General features: G+C 37.6%; 1 protein-coding gene across 3 annotated transcripts; it reads left to right on the top strand.

Moving 5' to 3' along the window:
• Nucleotides 1–4698: 4698 nt before the first annotated feature.
• On the top strand, nucleotides 4699–19464 carry chfr (checkpoint with forkhead and ring finger domains, E3 ubiquitin protein ligase). 3 transcript variants are annotated; one of them, XM_056263909.1, is made up of 18 exons: nucleotides 4699–4835; nucleotides 6052–6209; nucleotides 7402–7501; nucleotides 8822–8931; nucleotides 9060–9119; nucleotides 9407–9574; nucleotides 10411–10605; nucleotides 12207–12381; nucleotides 12549–12703; nucleotides 14293–14455; nucleotides 14589–14731; nucleotides 14834–14950; nucleotides 15034–15117; nucleotides 15200–15270; nucleotides 17449–17536; nucleotides 18270–18377; nucleotides 18512–18584; nucleotides 18827–19464. In XM_056263909.1, the coding sequence occupies exons 2-18, from the start codon at nucleotides 6098–6100 to the stop codon at nucleotides 18867–18869; spliced, it is 1965 nt and encodes a 654-aa protein (XP_056119884.1). In that variant the 5' UTR covers nucleotides 4699–4835; nucleotides 6052–6097; the 3' UTR covers nucleotides 18870–19464. The 3 variants fall into 3 exon arrangements, with proteins under 3 accessions (XP_056119884.1, XP_056119885.1, XP_056119883.1); XM_056263910.1 differs by having other exon boundaries at nucleotides 10408–10605; nucleotides 14589–14719; XM_056263908.1 differs by having other exon boundaries at nucleotides 10408–10605.
• Nucleotides 19465–19604: the final 140 nt, after the last annotated feature.

Below are 19604 nucleotides of genomic sequence, written 5' to 3'. Positions count from 1 at the left end.
ACCCCTGCTGGAATGCTTGTAGAACTACAGCTACAGCCAAGTGTTGCGATTATGAATGTACAAGATAAAATGTTTCTTTAGTTTCGATGCGTTTGAGTCCCAGAGAATGATTTTTATATATAAAAATATTTTATATATATAGGCCTACATTTTTATATATGAACATGTTAATATGAACTGTGTTCATTTTTTTACGAAGCCATGATATATATATTTTTATATTTTGCTACTTAGTTTAAAATGTTGTGTGTGTGTGTGTGAGAGAGAGAGAGAGAGAGAGAGAGAGAGAGAGAGAGAGAGAGAGAGAGAGAGAGAGAGAGAGAGAGAGAATTGATTGCTTTGCCTTGTCCCAATCTTTCAATCAAAGTATGATATTTTTTTGACTCTCTATAGAAATGTACCGTTTAATTAATTAATTAAATTATTTTTAATCACATTTTTATTTATTTATATTAATCAAAATCTTTTATGTATTTTCTGTCTATTTAATAGTTTAATATTTTATTTTAATCACATTTATTTTTATATATTTTTTATTAACTTTATTATTATATAATATTATTTTACTTTTTTTCCCCAGTTTTCTCTAGACTTTTCCACGGACCACCTTGGCTCCCTGGTGTAAATGACACTGTGATAGAAATATTCATCATCTTCAGCAAAAACTCCTGTCATGAATTTATATCCACAAATGAACCTAGAGAGTTAAAAGTGTTTCAAGGGAGTATATTCTGTAACTGACAATGTTTACCACCACTTCATTTAACCAGTCCTGTCAATTCCCAAATGCATTTTTAAAAGTAAAGATATTCTATTTAGTTCAAATTATTTCATAGTTGATTTCAAAAAATGCTTGCATACATGCATGATAATTAAAGAAAATAGTTTAGACGAAGATAAGCGATAAGCTGATAAAATAGGTAAGTATGAAGGACATTGGTGTCACTGTATGAAATGTGTTGGCTAATTATATTATCTGTCCACGAAATCACAACAATTATAATGAATGTGCATATAAGAAAGAATAAAGCAAGCAAAACCATAGTCAGTCAATATATTAACAATAACTATTAATAAACAATTTGTCTATTTAAATCGATAGAGCTGTGCTCTGCTTCAGGTTAAGTGAACCTGTCAGGTTAAAGTCCCCCATCCCGACAGTGTAATAAACTGCAGGGCTCTATGAGTTGGCACGGACTGGATGTGAACAGACAGGCTCTGACATAAAAGTGCCGGGGCGCTTATCAGAGGCAGACTGTTCAGACACCTTTAGAGCCCTCTGAGACACTCTATTCAATCTAAGAGAGGCTATGAAAAGCTAAGTGAAAGCTGGTCAAAGGACTACTGCCAAAGCAAATGACCACAAGTCTTGCCCCCTGCACACTGTGACAGTTTCTCTCTCTCTCTCTCTCTCTCTCTCTCTCTCTTCTCTCTCTCTCTCTCTCTCTCTCTCTCTCTCTCATCTCTCTCTCTCTCTCTCTCCTCTCTCTCTCTCCTCTCTCTCTCTCTCTCTCACACTCACTCACTCACTCACTCACTCACTCACTCACTCACTCACTCACTCAAAGACCCCGTCCTTAATGTATCCCCCACATTCCACATCCTTGTTATGACCCTGTCTGTGAGGAGATCTGAATACATTTGTTAGTGTTGTACCCACACTTCACTCATCTGAACATAATTTATATCATTACATAAATACACTTCATACAACAGGTCATAGCAGGATTTATTTAGTCATTTTTAACATCATCTGTAGATGAGAGAGTCTATACACTCTACTTTGGGTTCTAGATCAGTGTTTATCACCTGCCTGGTTTGTGTTAGTTGTGGCAGTGGTTTAATTCAAGGTGGGTTTTCTGATGCTATCAAATAAAACTATCCTCAACTCCTCTTTTTTTATAGCCCCATAGATATATTTCCAAAGACCCATCCAAATTTCCATAAAATATAGGCCTATATATAGTTTTTCCACAACACAATACGCAGATTTTTTTGTTTCTGTTTTGTATTATCATACAGAGAACTAAGTAATGTAAAGGCTTCATTGAAAGGTTGAGGCCACTCATCAGGACAAGTGAACAGTGATAATTATTGCATAAACTGCTAATACTATAGTGTTAGGGTTAGTCAAGTTAGTAATCAAATAATTTTTTTCTAAGGTCCTAACTTTTTAAAGTCAGTTACATAAAAAAGGTTGATCGTTCTTGTTTAAATTGGATAAGACTGATAACCTCTGATCTAACTGCTGGTTGGCTCTATGCAACTGGTCCCAGAATGCATGTTAGTACAGTAATTCATCTGTTTTTGATCTTACTTTGCTAATCTGAAACAATGCATACTTTACAGTCATTTACAGAGAGCAGCAGATTGAAATGACTTATCTGGCTGTGGCTTATCAATAGAATACAAAATTATCACAATTAACATGACAGTAATGTACACTTTGGTAAATGTTATCTTTATTATTATAAAGTGGCCCTGTTATGATTTTTTTTAATATTACCTTTCATGCAGTGTGTAATATAAATGTAAATGATAAGCAAAGTTGTAAAGTCAAAAGTCAAAAGTGCACGATAAATAAAGTTATTGTGTCCCAAAAGAAAGAATCGACTCTGAACTAAGCGAGTCGTCAGGAATTCCAGTCTCACTTCCGTGACCTGCATACGTAACGCTGGAACACACTTGCATAATGCCCGCCTATGGTCTTCATCGGCTGGCCGCAAACAACGTCTACTTTGACCCTCCCTCAAACAAAAATGTAGAAAAGATGCTGTTTTCTGCTCTGCAAAAACAAATTCTCTTTGTAAACGCCTCCAAAGGATGAGTATAGCCTAGTCAGTGAAGGAACCGTAAGAAATGTATTTCAATTAATCCAACGCATTCTCATCCCAAAGCGTAATATTTTGACTCTTTTGCCAAAGCGTCTATATCCAACGCATATGGCACCCTTTAGCGTCAATATAACACGCTTCGGTTTTGGGTAGGTTTAGGTCTGGGGTAGTGTTAGGGTTAGACCACTAGGAGGCGCCATATATCTGCGTCTCATATGACGCTAAAGGGTGCCATGTGCGTTGGATATAGACGCTTTGGCAAAAGAGTCAGTATATTACGCCTTGGGATGAGAACGGGCTCTATAAAATGGCCCTGATATGTCACTAGACATTAAGAAATCATGTTCATTTCAATTACTTATATCACTGACAACAGTAGTCCGGCCAGGATATTGTCATTTAAAAAGTGCAGTTGCAGCCCTCAACTGATGTTGTTGTTGTCATGTTGTGTTTTGGTCAGATGCGCCACCCTCCACCTATCTACCAATCACGAAGTCAGTAGTGTTGCGGCATCCGGGTTGCCAGCTCTGCTGTAGTTACCACAGCTGCAGCTACAAACGTGTCGGATAAAAAAATGTCTAACGTTACGAATCCAAAAAAACCTCGTCATGATTCCGAAATACTTCGTGACAAAGTCCGAAATAAAACAAGGATTTGTATAGGAGATGCCTTTTGAAAGATGGAGACGGCTGAAAACGGAGAAGAATCCTGCTGGATCCTGCAGCCTATCTGGCAACCTCGAGTCAGGGGGAGAGGGAGGGGATACACCGCTCTACAGTAATTTGAAAGAGTGATTGCAGTACCAGTTTTGGCCACAATCTTACATACGGTTCCTTTAAATTTACATTTACCACAGCGATAGCAGATACAACAGCCCCCCCCCCCCCCCCCCAAGAGCCGTTTCGAACACTTTTTATCACGGATGGTTTGATGGACTTCCAAAAAAATTATCCATCGACTCCTATTATAAGGCTTGGAGAGCCAGGACATTTTTTTCTATAACTCCGATTGTATTCGTCTGAAAGAAGAATGTCATACACCTAGGATGGCTTCAGGGTGAGTAATTCATGGGCTAATTTTCATTTTTGGGTGAACTATCCCTTTAAGAAGCTTCTTGAGGTAAAGTTCAGTCGTGGTAATGGAAGTTTCGTTTGTAAGTTTGGTTTGTAGACCAATCACAACAGACCGGGCTGTCTGGCCAATCAGAGCAGAGTAGGCTCTTCGAACGAGTTTCTTTCGTGGTGATGTGCAATCATGTATATTATGAGAAAATGAAATAAAAAAAATTCACCTTTGATACATATAAACCTGTTGTATGAGACTCCAACACAAAATTAGGAATCTTTTAATTAGCATAATAGGGGCACTTAACGTTTTTAAGTTGATATAGGTGGACATTTTACAGGCTTATTGTTATCAATAGAATAAAAAAAAATCTCACAATTAATATGACAGTAGGCTAATGCACACAGGCATCAAGCTATATCTTTTGTAAATCTGCTTTTAAATACAATGGATAGTTAGTTGTTAAAAAAAAAACTTGACTAAATGTTTCATTCTAAATCATTATTAAATGAAAATGCACAAATTCATCCATTCACAGCAGTCCATATCTCCATCTCTAGCTCTAAAATGTGTATCAGTCTCTTGTCTAGACATCATTCCAGACAGGTTTTTGTTCAGGGCTTTCACATGGGCCAGACAGAAGCATAGTGACCCCCTGCCAGCTTCATTCCCATAGCCCCCCCCCCCCCGTCTCTCTCTCTCTCTCTCTCTCTCTCTCTCTCTCTCTCTCTCTCTCTCTCTCTCTCTCTCTCTCTCTCTCTCTCTCTCTCTCTCTCTCTCTCTCTCTCTCTCTCTCTCTCTCTCTCTCTCTCTATCAGCTGATGCATGAAAATGCCACTGCTGGGCAGGAAGTGCTCCACAAAATAAAAACGAAAGCACTCAGAGGATTCAAATCAACATGCGCTAATGCTTCGGATACTCTCGGACGCTGGTTAGGTTAGTACATTGAAAACATTACAGGTTGAGTTTAAATTTTAATTCCGCTAATTTAAACAGTTTCAGATGTGATTGTGGGCTAGCGACTCTGAGTTGTTAGCAGCCCTTTCGGGTAAACATTGCGCCGTTTCACGTTGTTGTTTAGCTTTTCAAAACAAAACAAAACTCGACTTGAAATCTGTCACTTAAAGAAATGAATGATTTTACATATTCAGGTCGTATCATTTAGTTTACTAGTTACTAGGCTTTCGCTTTACAACGAACTCGTTGGAAGCTTCAGTTAGCTGGTTAGCACACTGACTTAGGTTAATCTAGTAACGTTAGGTGAGGTCAGAGAGTGTGCAACTTATTTTGTTTAAAAGCGTCTTTAACTTCGTAAAACTTTCGTGTAATATTTGCGTATCTAACTGCTTCAAATTAAAGTAGTTTAGAAATACATAACTTACCTAAACTTTATCAAATTAATATCAAGTAGCCTAACGTTACAGTCTTGTTACACCCTGCTTTACTACGAGTAGGCCTACTGTAACACTAACAGACAACATGGTTTTACATTATTGTAAAGGCTAATCAAATTTAAAACCCCATCCTAATTTACTTTTAAACATTTTCATTCAAAATAAATTTGGAAACAAATGTATAATGCATAACATAGAAAGTAGAAGTACACTGTAAAGTCATGTTACAATCCTTCTCATCAGGGCTGCATCTCCCAAAAGCATTGTGAGCTGAGTTGATCATAAAGACCATTGGTGGTAATGGTTTCCCGAAGCCAAGTATGATCTCAAAATGATCTCAAGTTCTGTCATTACCAACACAATTCATCAGAGCTTGCGTTCATAGTTGGCTAACAATGCTTTTGGTCAGTTGTGATATAAGTAAAGCTTTTAAACATGAAGAAAAATCTGCTGGTTCAGATGCTGATTGTTTTACACAGAGTATAACTTCTACAACATGATAGTGATCCACCCCTGTAGCTTATTTCTAATTGGTTAAACTGATGGTTACAACTCATCTTGTGTTGCAACCCAACACTCCCTGGTCTCTTCCTGTGCAGTTTATTTGACTAAGCATGCTGTTATAGTCTTTCTCTTTCACACTAGTTTTTTCAACTCTATTTTTTCATAATATAATCAGCATTGTGGTTGAATGCCTTTGCATTTATTTGCCTTTATGACGTATTTGTGTTTTTATACTTTGCCTTATGCGTCTGTAGGTGACGAGATCTGCTGTCTGGCAGGTAAAATAAGGAAGAGGAGAAGATGACGCATCAGGGCAGCGGTCAGGCCTGGGGGAAACTGGTTAAAGTTGACGGATCTCCGGGTTCAGAGTTATTACTCATAAATGGAGAATGCACTGTGGGGAGAAAAAAAGGTGAGCTAAACATCATCACTAATAATTGCTCAATGCTCAGTCTTAACTTGTGAAATAATTATTTCAGTTTAAAAAGGCTTCTCCGTTATTTGCTTTTTCACGAAACGTCTTCATAGACTCTCCTATGACTTCAAGTTTTACTTATTAACTTTTATTAGTTGTTACTTTTTTTCTCTCAAGATAATCAGTCTGAAGCAGTGTCTGCATGTATTCAGTGAGCCCTTGCCTTTAACAATACTCTCTTTAGTTCAGCAAACGAACCCCCACCCCAATAATGACAAAGGCGTCTATTGAAGACATGCTCTTGGAATATTAAGTAGTTTTTTTGTGTTGTGCTGGTGTGCAGGGAAAGGTTGTATCCCTTTGACTCTGTCTGTGTCTGTCTGGGTTTGAAGACTGTCTGTTTTCCCGCTTTAATTAATATCAATCCATGTGTCTGTTTGGTTCTGTGTGCTGCACTGGTTATTAGCAGAACTGATACGCTTCATTACTATAATAGTCTAATTTTTAACCTTACATCACATCATGCCACCACACTTTACTTCATTTAAGACTTGCATGCCTAATGTGTCTGTGAGAGAAAAGTAATGGGCAAGGTCAGGGAGAGAAAAGAGGAACGTGCTTTATTAAAGTCGACATGAAAATGTTTTTGCCACCCATTTTACTTTAGTAATGTCACATATTTCAGATTCAAAGTAGGATAAAATCGTAAGGTGAGTTTTCACCGTTATGTACCCTTGTAGACATAGCAACTTGCATTGAAAAGTAGGCTATGTATTTATCATGATCCCATGAACTTGGTTTCGATAGTAACATGCACTACTGTAATGTGAAAAAATGTTATTATTATTTAGTAATTGTGATTTGTTTGTTTATTTGCATTACAGTAGTGATTGCATTAAATTTGTGAGGAAATTTCACAATGCAAATATTATTAATGGTCCTAATTGTAAGCTTTCTTTTCTTCATGCAAAATATATTTTTTGTAATTTTTACATACTGTTAGAGCTAAAGCTTGCATTTTTGCAGATTTATGCAAAGGCTTAGGCTGGCATTTGGGTCAGGGGAACATTTCTAAGTGGAACAGATCTTTTTGTAAAAGCTTTATAATGACCAAAGAGAATGTATTCCATTTTGATTTATTGTTGACTTGTCTCTATATCATAACCTCACTGACATATTTTGTTCATAGATTGTGACCTCTCATTTCCGGCAAATAAACTGGTCTCAGGGAATCATTGCAAAATCACTAAAGATCAGAACTCAGGAATGGTGTGGCTGGAGGACATGAGGTAAGACATATAGTCGATGGACATGGATTGTTGAATAATTTTATGGCAATATCATATATATATATATATAGACAGTAGTGACCCTTCAAGTTCGATTAAACCATCAAAATATGAGAAAAATATTTTATATATTTAAAATATTTTAAATGTGAGGGAAAAAACAAAATAATAAACTTATTTATTTGACAAATTGTTTGGTAAAAAAGAAAATATTTTTTCAAACATTTTGTCCGCACAGTTTGCCTTGTTTCATGGCGTTATCACAAATAAAACTGTTGACTCCAAGAACAATCATGCATTATGCTTTCAAAATCTGTTTCATAATATTTTGAATAAAGGGTGATGTCAATACATTGATTACAGCAAGAAAGAGGAAGAAGTGTTGTGTACATTTACAGAACTGATATTATTTTTGAAGACTAGTGTATAATGCTAATGTTAGAGTCTAATGCCCATTGAATAAAAAACATCAGTAGTTGCAGTTGGCATTAATTCCTTTTAGTTCTATTAAGTTTTGGCAAATTATACTGTGACTTCTAATTACATTAGTAAGTGAATTCAATTAACGACATGCTTGGCCCTGCGGCAAATATATATCCAATTCCCTCATGACATTTAATCATTGCTTTGGTGAATAATTAATTGTAATTTGGTTAATAGTCAGTGGATGGAGATTCACTAGTTGATCTGCGTCTGTAGAAACGGTATGTCTAATGTATTTAAACGTATGCTAGCTCTCCGCTGCTGTACATTTCCATCCAGCTAATTAAGTGAGTGAGTATGCTAGACAGTCTTTATGCTGTGAGTTTTACACAATGCTTAGTCAACGTATTGGGAACTGCAAGGACCCCTTCCTCATTTTGTTAACCTTTTTTTTTTGTACAGTTTAGCCATTTTTAACAATAATTTAACTCGGCACTTTATTCTGTCGCTACTCATTATCTTAAAAGAAATAGTCAATATTTAGGTGGATCAGAGGCTATCATCAGGTTCATAGATGGGTAATTTGTCATCTTTGAAGACACTAATCTAATATGTTCCAAGTACATCAGAAGACAGTGTGGTTATCAGAAATGTGGCCTTGCGGTTTAATGCACATGCTTGGACATGTTGCTCAGGCATGTAGACTAAGTTTGAATCCAGCTTGTGATGTTTCCCCATAACTTTGTTTCCTTCTCTTTGTCCATAGTCCCTAAAAACAAAATTCACAAAAAGGCTATTTGCCTACATCGTTAAGCCTCTGAATAGCACTCTATGCATTCAAAAGGACCCATAATTTGTTAACTTTCTGCTTGATAATGGTCTGTTTGTTTGTTTCAGCACCAATGGGACGGTGATCAACATGTCCAAAGTGGTGAAGAAACAGACGCACTTACTGCAAAATAGTGATGTCATTTACTTTGTTTACAGGAAGAATGAGCCAGAACAAAGTATTTAAATTTTTTTTTTTTTTTTTTTTTTTTACATTTGTTAATCATTTTCTGTTTTGGTAGTAACAGTTGCTTCCAAAAATATGACCCAGATTAGCCTCATCGCTCATCTATTTTCTGTTTTGCAGACATTGCTTACATGTATCAAACCATCTGGCCGTATGAAGGTGCCTCACAGGACGTTGAAGGTAAACCGATATTGATAACATTTCTTTCAGATGTTCCTGTTTGTTATACAGATGTTTGGTTTGCTATAGCCTGTCAGCAGAAAAGGACAGTTGTTTCATAGGAAGAGAGTTGTGTAGTATGAGCTTGCCTTCACTACATTTTGAAGATTAGAGAGATCTTACATAACCTTTTTTTTTTTATTCCTTTGGAAGAATATGCACAGATGAATCACTGATCCCAATTTCATCTCCATGCAATTTTTGACAGAATTTTTCTTTTTTGAGTGAACTATTTCTGTAAGTTACAGATGCTGGGATAGAAGAAGATTCTGATCTTACAGAAACCGAGAGTGAACCAGCACCAGTAGAGCCTGTTATTGTGAAGCCTCTACCTCAGTCTGAGCATGAGGACCCCCAGCCATCTACCTCCAGCTCGTCCTTCCACTTCTACAACATGCCCTTATCTGCCTGCTCTGGTAATTACAGTTCACACTGTATATGCACTCTCCGGCAAGTTGCTTTGATAAGAAACTGATTATTATATAATTGTAAATGCAATGTCTTTTTTGGCAGCTGTTCATCTATGCTTTGAGTTTTTCAAATTTACAGTGTTTTACAGACTACGTCTACATTCAATCCAGATACATTTGAAAACGCTCTCCGTCCACAATAGCGTTTTCCAACGTTTCGGTGTGGATGAAAACTTTTGAAAAATGCATGAATACGCTAAATTCATGCGTAAAACCTCACAAAAGCTCACTGATATAATACAGACGAAAAAAAAAGTTATCGCGCAATTCTTCTGACATGATGATTTTATTAAGCAACATATCTAACCACTCACTGATGCGGCACTCAGTCACCATATGTTTGGTCTAAAACCCAACAGCTCTCATGTATTGCCGCAGGACAGCAAATGTGAGTAAATTTTCTGTCATCTTTGCAGGACTGTGATATGAAGAGTGTGCAAAGTAATATATTTTAGCAACAGTGTAAAATTGAATAGCACATAACAGGCACAAAACCGGTATAAACATGAATATCTATTGGTACAATATGCATCACAACTAAACTTACGTCATCGTTTTTAAATCCCTCCGTTTTGATAGTCCACACTACAACGTGCAAATGGCGTTTTCAAATTTATCCACTTAGGAGAGTGTTTTCAAAAAGCTTAATTTTCATTAATAAAAACGCCATCTCGGTGTGGACGGAAGGCCAAAGCGGAGAGAAAAAGATGCGTTTTCAAACGAAAACATATTAGTGTGGACAAGGCCATAGGCAAAAAATGCTTGTGTGTACCATTTAGCAGATGTGTCTGCAAAGAAGAACCCAGTCAGTTCATCGGTTGTTCGTAAAGGAGAATCAGAGATGACTGCACCAGGAGGCAGCCCCGGGGAGCCGGTCATTAATCACACGCGCCTGAAGTGGACCTACTGGACTGAGGGAGGACAACAGACAGAGCCGGAGATGGAAATGCAGAGGAAAAGAAGAAAAACTGACAGAGGTGCTGTAACACTGTTTTGGAAAAACTAATATATGTGATGCATTTGAAATAATTTATGATTTCTGTCTATTTTGAGCGTTCTGAGCATCTGTATTTCAACATGTCAGTGAAACGCATTTCATAGTTGCTAACTTTACAACTTTTTCAGAGTACTTTGAAAGTGTTTAGAAAGCAATCTGAAAAATCTGGCAACATGATTGAGTGTCGTACATCATAATCGTGTGCTGTTTTAGTGAAAGAAATACAGGAAATGATAGGGTGACCTGTTGGCAACAGGGTTTGACAGTGTCACAAGCCAGATATGAACCAGTGTCACCCTCATAAGCACATGCACTAACTGCTAGACTGCAGCTCTGATGGTTTAAGAATGCCGCGTACACTATCGTTTTAAAAAAAATTGGGTTTTGTAAGTAAAAAAAAAGAAAAGAAAAGTTTTTAAAAAGTGTCTTTTGCTCACCAAGGCTGCATTTATTTGTCACCGGCCCACCGGTGGGCCCAAATCCATTACATTTTTAAAACTGTAATATCCTATACTAAACCTAAACTAATCTTGACAAACTATATATCATTTGAAAGCTTACAATCTATAGTTTCTATATTTGTTGATTGATTTTTAAAATGAATTACAGAGGAGCCATAATTCATCAATTTGCAACAAGAATATTTTCATACTCCTAAGGTGTGTTTAGACCTTTATTTTTAAATAGTGATGAACATGAAAAATCATGAAAGAAGGGTAGAAACCTCAGTTTGTTTTCATGCCAAGAGTTCAAAAGATAGCATCTATTCAATTATTTTAGAAAAAAAGGTCTGAAATTTTTTTAAATATAAAGAAAATAATTATAGATTCACCATTTGTGATGTGGCAGCAAGCTATAACGCACATACTTGTTCTTTTTGTGTTTCTTAGAGGTTGAATTCATATCAAAATCTGCCAAACTTCTCATATTACTTCTGAATAGGATGTCTACTTCATAAATTGTATGAAAATTGTGGAAATAATGGTTCATATCACTCAAAACACATATGGAAATGGAGGCGCCCTTATATGGGCAGTAATGGAGTCTGGTTGTCATTTAGTGAAAAAGTTTGGTACTGTGCCTAAACAAAATCTCACTGAAAGCTCATTTTTTGAGATATCAACCTAAAATTTGAAACACAACTTCTTCAGATTTTTGACTTTGATTTTTTTTGCAGTTTTAGAGTCGCCCAGGTTTTGAAAATATACATTTTATATAAAATATGAATAATTCAATTTTTTACATTGTACATTTTCATAAACTCAAACTTCTATAACTTTTTTTCTGTTTCACTTTCTTCATGTATTTCACTTCTACAAAAATCTGCCAAATGTCTTCTTTAAAACGAGACCAATCTTACGTCTATATTCCAAAGCATTCTTGAATTACAACCATTTAAGTTTGAAATGTGCATTTTCATGTATATTCAAAAAAAGGGGGGTGACACTTAAAGGGTTAAAAGATACAGTAATATTGTGAAATATTTTTAGAGTTTGAAATGACTTATCTATGACTTATCTTATCTGTTCTAGAATATGAACACTTTTAAATGTAACGTGTGTGTATCTATCTGTCTTACAGATGATCAGAATGGGTTTGGATCTACTCTCAGTGAATCTGCTGTTTCTGCAGCAGCTCCTCAGGTTCCTATCAGAGGAGCAGCGGGAAAAGAGAAAACCGAGGGAGCCACAACAGACAAGATGGAAGAATCCCTCACATGCATCGTCTGCCAAGACCTGCTGCATGACTGTGTCAGGTCAGTCCAGTGTGCGCAAATTAACACTTAAACCCGAATGGACATGTTGGCCAACATAAATCCCTTAGTTGTTTTCTTAATGTAAACCTTTATACAAATCCTTTAAAGAAAGATTTTAGTAAGATGTGTGGAGACTGAGTTTGAATGAATGTTGTGCTTCCTTACAGTCTTCAGCCCTGCATGCATACATTTTGCGCTGCCTGTTATTCTGGCTGGATGGAACGTTCCTCCTTCTGCCCCACCTGCCGATGTCCTGTGGAGAGAATCCGTAAAAACCACATTCTCAACAACCTGGTGGAGGCTTACCTTCTCCAGCACCCAGGTACTTTATCAAACACAACCTAGCCAAAAAGATAAATAGTCAATATCAAAGTGTTTACAGAGATGTGTTGTTGTTTTTAAGCATATTTGCTGCTAAGAGTTTGCACTTTTGATCCATTAAAACTACTTTGCACAAATAGGATGGTCAGGTAAAGCAGTCTCTTATGCTCATCAACACTGCAATTATTTTGTCAAAAATACAGTAAGAACAGTAATGTTGTGAAATAGTTTTACAATTTAAAATAATTTATTCCTGTGATTCTAATATGCTGATTTGGTGCTAAAATCATCTCTTATTATCATTGTTTAAAACAGTTGTGCTGCTTAATATTTTTGTAGAAACCATTGATTATTTTTTTTTCAGGATTCTTTGATTAATAGAAAGTTTAAAAAACAGCATTTATTTGAAATATATACAGGTCCTTCTAAAAAAAATTAGCATATTGTGATAAAGTTCATTATTTTCCATAATGTAATGATAAAAATTAAACTTTCATAATATTTTAGATTCATTGCACACCAACTGAAATATTTCTGGTCTTTTATTGTTTTAATACTGATGATTTTTGCATACAGCTCATGAAAACCCAAATTCCTGTCTCAAAAAATTAGCATATAATGAAAAGGGTCTCTAAACGAGCTATTAACCTAATCATCTGAATCAACTAATTAACTCTAAACACCTGCAAAAGATTCCTGAGGCTTTTAAAAACTCCCAGCCTGTTTCATTACTCAAAACCGCAATCATGGGTAAGACTGCCGACCTGACTGCTGTCCAGAAGGCCATCATTGACACTCTCAAGCAAGAGGGTAAGACAGAAAGAAATTTCTGAACAAATAGGCTGTTCCCAGAGTGCTGTATCAAGGCACCTCAGTGGGAAGTCTGTGGGAAGGAAAAAGTGTGGCAAAAAACGCAGCACAACGAGAAGAGGTGACCGGACCCTGAGGAAGATTGTGGAGAAGGACCGATTCCAGACCTTGGGGGACCTGCGGAAGCAGTGGACTGAGTCTGGAGTAGAAACATCCAGAGCCACCGTGCACAGGCGTGTGCAGGAAATGGGCTACAGGTGCCGCATTCCCCAGGTCAAGCCACTTTTGAACCAGAAACAGCGGCAGAAGCACCTGACCTGGGCTACAGAGAAGCAGCACTGGACTGTGGCTCAGTTTTGCATGTCATTCGGAAATCAAGGTGCCAGAGTCTGGAGGAAGACTGGGGAGAAGGAAATGCCAAAATGCCTGAAGTCCAGTGTCAAGTACCCACAGTCAGTGATGGTCTGGGGTGCCATGTCATAGTTTAATTTTTATCATTACATCATGGAAAATAATGAACTTTATCACAGTTTGCTAATTTTTTGAGAAGGACCTGTATATATTTCAAATAAATGCTGTTTTTTAAACTTTCTATTAATCAAAGAATTAAAAACACTTCTTTTATATTTGGGAACATTTATAAATGCCCTAACTCACTGTTGATGGCATCCTTGCAGTATAAAAGGAGTCGTTTCTTAAAAACTTTGCTGACTCCAAACTTTTGAACAATTGTTTTTACATTTTTGCGGCTTTATTTTTTATGTATTGTTTTGGTCTCAGAGAAGTGTCGGAGTGAAGATGACCTGCGCAGCATGGATGCCCAGAACAAGATCACGCAGGACATGCTGCAGCCGAAAGTCGAGCGCTCCTTCTCGGACGAGGAGGGCAGTTCAGACTATCTGTTTGAACTCTCAGACAATGACAGTGACATTTCTGACATGAGGTCAGAATCTTTACACTGTTATCCATTCAGAGCCTTGTGTTTTTGTTAAATGGAAGTGCTTGAAATGAATATGCAGTATATTTCACTTCAACCTCCTGGAAAACCCACCCTGATTAACTTTGCTTGTACACAGTCAGCCCTACATGATGTGTCGGCAGTGTCCGGGCTATCGGAAGGAGCTCAGCTCTGCCCTGTGGATCTGTGAGCCTGCTCAATCTGAAGGACCAGCTAAAGTACCTGGAGACGGGCCCTCTACATCCTCCGGTACCTCCACAGGTCATTCACGCTCACATTTGAGCCTAAACCATGCACTCACACACACCAACAGAGAAATCCATGCCTTTCTACATGCTGAAATCCTCTGTATTCCTACTGCAGATCCTCAGGAGTTCAGGTGTGCTCCTCAGGGCAGTCACCTCATCTGCACCTGCTGCCTGCAGCCCATGCCTGACCGACGCTTCGAGTACCTTCCCCCTCAGATGTCCCCGCAGCACTGTGAGTGGCCCTGACACCTGTCCATCAATGTTCTCAGGCCTACTGCAGTCACCTGATGATTTGTCGTCCGCTCCTTTGAACAGGTATGGTGTGCCAGAAACCTTTCTGTCACGTGTACTGGGGCTGCCAGCGGATCGGTTGTCACGGCTGCCTAGCGCATTTCAGTGGTAGGTTTCTGATTTCTGTATAATAATTTTCTGACTGCCTGTGTTTTTTTATAATAATGATTATGGATATTTCTCCTCACAGATCTTAACCTTAATGACAAATGTCTGGATGGAGTTTTTAATGGCAATCAATATGAGTCTGAAGTCCTTCAGGTATGTAAGGTTCTTTTGCTCATACTTGAGACCAGTATTATTAATGTATTATTATAGTATTTGTGACTGCACTGACACTATTGGATGAGAAGTAAACTTGAACTGAATAAAAGCTTGATCATGACATCACTGCAGAGCTGCTTTATGGCTGAATTGAACTTATTTCATAATTGATGAACTTTACAAGTATGAAACTTTTAACTCATCCAGTGTTGTGCTACAGACATGCATGCAACCTCTAACCAAAATCATATGACCTTTTTTTGCCTGATGAATGATAAAATGGGCAAAAAATCCCATTGTCTGACTTTTAAAATAAGGAACTGTATTCATCTTAAAAGGTTTGTTCACCCAAAATTGTTCACCCTCAAGCCATCCTATGTGTATATGACTTTCTTCTTTTAGCCAAACACAATCTTTATAATGGGAGTGAATAGAGCCTGAGTTTTTAGAAGCCCAAAAAAGCACATCCATCCATCATTAAAGTAATCCATACAGCGAAGCGAATGTGTTTTTGTAAGAAAAATATTCATATTTATAACTTTATAAGCCACAATCACTGGCTTCCGGTAACGACTGTACGTGAGTCTAGTTCCAGTGGAAGAGTGATCTGTGACCCGATGTAGGAGCAGCGTAAGCTTAGGTCAAATCAAGTCACCTTTATTTATATAGCGCTTTTTACAATACAGATTGTTTCAGCAGCTTTACAGAGAAACCAGAGAAATAATGTTGTAATAATATTGTTAAATATAAAATGAAATGTCCCCAACTAAGCAAGCCAAAAGCCAATGGCGAAAAAGGCGACAGTGGCAAGGAACCAAACTCCCATCAGGTGACGGAATGGAGGAAAAAACCTTGCCGGGGCCCAGTTCTCCTCTGGCCAACGAACGAACAGTGTATGATTATGAGTTTCCATGAGGTGTCCATGAGGCCTTCACAGGGCTGATGAGGCTGGCACCTCAGGGATGCGTTGTGGTCGTGTCCAGGCGCAAGTCCACCATCTGATCTGGATACGGCCCGGGTCCGGCTGACGTAGATGCCATTCTTTTTATGATATAGCGAGTACATCAGGTGTTATAGGAAGTGTTCCCGGTTCCGGCTGACCTAATTTATGCAGCCTAATAATCGTTTAACTGATTTGAATAATAGGAATGTATAGTGTTCTATGTCTTAGGTGAGAGTAGATGCCTCTCGCGGTTAAAACAAACAGGGCTGGGCAACAAACTCAAGCTCTTCTTCTCTCGTATATCTAAATCCTCTGACATTTCTCTTTAAAAATTCTCCTTTTAGACTTCTAATTCGTGACCGGTGTTTTGTTTTGCTCTATCCTCTGCGTTTCTACGTTTGTCAATGTCATGTGTCGGGTCAGAGGTCACTCTTCCGCCGGAACTCTACCGCTGGTCATAAACATGGATATTTTTCTTAGAAAAATATCGCTTTGCTTCAGACGGCCTTTATTAACCCCCTGGAGCCGTATGGATTACTTTTTTGATGGATGGATTCGCTTTTTTGGCTTCAAAATCTAAGGTACCGTTTACTCCCATTATAAAGCTTGGAATTCAATTCAATTCAAATTTATTTGTATAGCACTTTTCACAATACATATTGTTTCAAAGCAGCTTTACAGAAAGTGCATTTCAGAAATGTACATAGAAAAATACAGTTAGTTAATCGTGTATTAATTTAGGGCATAACATATCGCCGGCGTTGAGTCGTCTCTTCACAGGCGTTTAGTCATCTCATTGCAGGTCTTGGGGCATCTGAAGTCTCTAAGAGCCAGGATATTTTTAAATATAACTCTGATTGTGTTTAGCTGAAAGAGGAAAAGTCATATACACCTAGGGTGGCTTGAGGGTAAGTAAATTATGGGATAGTTTTCATTTTTGGGTGAACTAACTCTAAAGTACACACTAATGCACTAACTTAGATCTTAGTGCAATAAAATAAAATAAAAGTTTTGTTGATTCAGCAGAAAAGGCAGATTTTTAACTTAATTAGCCTATAACGATATAAGGACCTTGGTTACCTTTGCAAAAGCACCACTCCCATGTAACAAACAAGTTAATTATTAGGAGGATGTTTTATCAGAAATATTTAGTTTTAAATTCAAGTGTTATTTGAATGCTATAACTGTATAAGCTCTGTGTTTGTTGATCATTTGTGCTTTCTTTGTGGCAGAACTATTTGACTTCTCGGGGAATGAGCTGGAGACACATGTTGCAGGAAGCGCTCCAGGCTGTACAGCAGGGCCTGTACCATCTCTCTGGTAATATTGAGAATTGTTGAGGCTGGGTGATAGAAGGAAAATAATACTGCAATATTCTTAAACATTTTGTGGGATGTGTTATATTTATCCCAATATGCACGTTTTTGTGAAAAGTGATTGTGGGGTGTTGGTTTCACACAAAGTCCCTTTAAGGCAAGTCATTTTACTCGGCGGCCATCTTTGTAAAGCCTCTCGGGCAGCTATTTCAGTCATACAAGTACAGCTCTTATCTCTTTGAACATGGAAACATCAAATTCTCCAAAGCTTATGATTTCATATTTGAAATCACCAATGAAATCTGACAACAACTGTCTCATAAATGTTGTTTCTAAAAGCTCAAATCATGACAAAAAAAAAGGTTTTCAGGCTGGACCCACCAATGCGCATGTGCAGTCATAAGCGTGCGTCTCAGAACAGCTGTGTCTAAAAGAAACTGCAGTGATCTTATTTAGAAAGCGGGACTTATCCCATCATATTGTGCGTTACACTTTCTCCCATTCATAATAATTTTAGTGCACTGTCTTTGTACATCACAGAGATCTTTTTTTCTAACAAGCTGTTCGTCTTTTTCTCTGAGCATAAATTGATTTGAATGCATATTTTCCAACAATGCGGATTAAAAAATTTCAGCTGATTCGTCATTTTACTGCAAACAAGAAATTAAGTCAGTTCAACTACTACTATTTGTTTGAAAGTGATGCCCTGTTGTAATTCACAGTTGTATGTATTTCAGATTACAGAATCACTGCCAACTCTTTCCTGTGCTACTGCTGTGGACTTCGCACTTTTAGAGAGATCGCATACAAATACAGAGAGCGTATTCCTCCATCAGAGCTGCCAGGTAAGACTCATATGCATTAAAGTAACACAAAGCTGCACAGTCATATTAGTGGCACGGTATTTATGTCGTGCCAAATCTATAAAACTACTGAATAAACTGGAAGTGATGCAGTAAGTTTGCTTGTTTTTCCACAGATACTGTGACCACCAGACCAGACTGTTACTGGGGACGCAACTGTCGGACTCAAGTGAAAGCACACCACGCTTTGTAAGTTAAACCACAGTTAATCTTAACAGTTAGTCTCGTCCATCCTCTGAAGTGCTCCATACTTGAATCCACCAGTAGAGGGCAGCTAATGCACATCTATGTAGTGTCAGTCTGAAGTACAACAACATAGATCTGTTTGCTAGTACATTTATATAAAAAGTCTTTAAATGATCATAATCCTATATCTGGGATGACACACAATGATCAATCCTAATCAGTAATTTTGTATTCTCCTCTTTCAGGAAATTCAACCACGTGTGCGAGCAGACGCGGTTTAAGAACTAAAGCTGGTGGAGTGACGCTTGATTTGACCGTAGCTTTATTACCATTGCTGCGGGCAGGTGTTATACCTCTTTTTCTCCTCTAGATGGCATCTTTACATAAGCAAAAGTCAATCAGATGATGATAAACCAATCATCCTTGAAGCATATGGAAACATTTGATCCGGATCTGCACTGTGTGTAGAGACGGACACTAATTTTCCATAATGGATTGACGGTCACACTTTCAGTATGCACACTTCATTCCACTATGGATTCATGTCACATCTCTGCTTGTAATTGTAAAACGAGACTACGTCGGCAATCACTTTTTCTTTCAAAAAGCTTTTTAGCTTAAACAATATATAATATACAAATTATATAACCAGCCTTTGGTGCCTAAGAGTTGACTTTGAGTGTTCTTTGTGCGCTCCTTTGCATATGCCACAGTTCTTTCAAATGTTATGTTGGACATCTCAATGTATTACTAGTATTATTATGTACTGCTCAAGACATTTACATGCTACTGAGAACATTGAAAATGTATGTTATAAAAAAGGGATGATTATGTTTTAGAGGTGAGGTGACTGATCAAGTGCACTAAACTGACATGTTAGGTATTCAGCATGTTGTTCTTCATTATTTTTCTAAGGGCCATAAGCCCTTGTGTGTATTTGTTCTCTTTCATTTGCAGGGCTGTTCTAAAGGCATATGAGAGATTAATAATATATATATAAAACAAGACTGAGGGTTATATCGC

Source organism: Rhinichthys klamathensis, unplaced genomic scaffold (assembly GCF_029890125.1).
Source record: "Rhinichthys klamathensis goyatoka isolate OS25496 unplaced genomic scaffold, OSU_Roscu_1.1 h1tg000210l_1, whole genome shotgun sequence".
Lineage (NCBI taxonomy): Eukaryota > Metazoa > Chordata > Actinopteri > Cypriniformes > Leuciscidae > Rhinichthys > Rhinichthys klamathensis.
Note: the sequence above shows the minus strand (reverse complement) of the source record. Positions and strands in the feature narration are given on the sequence as shown.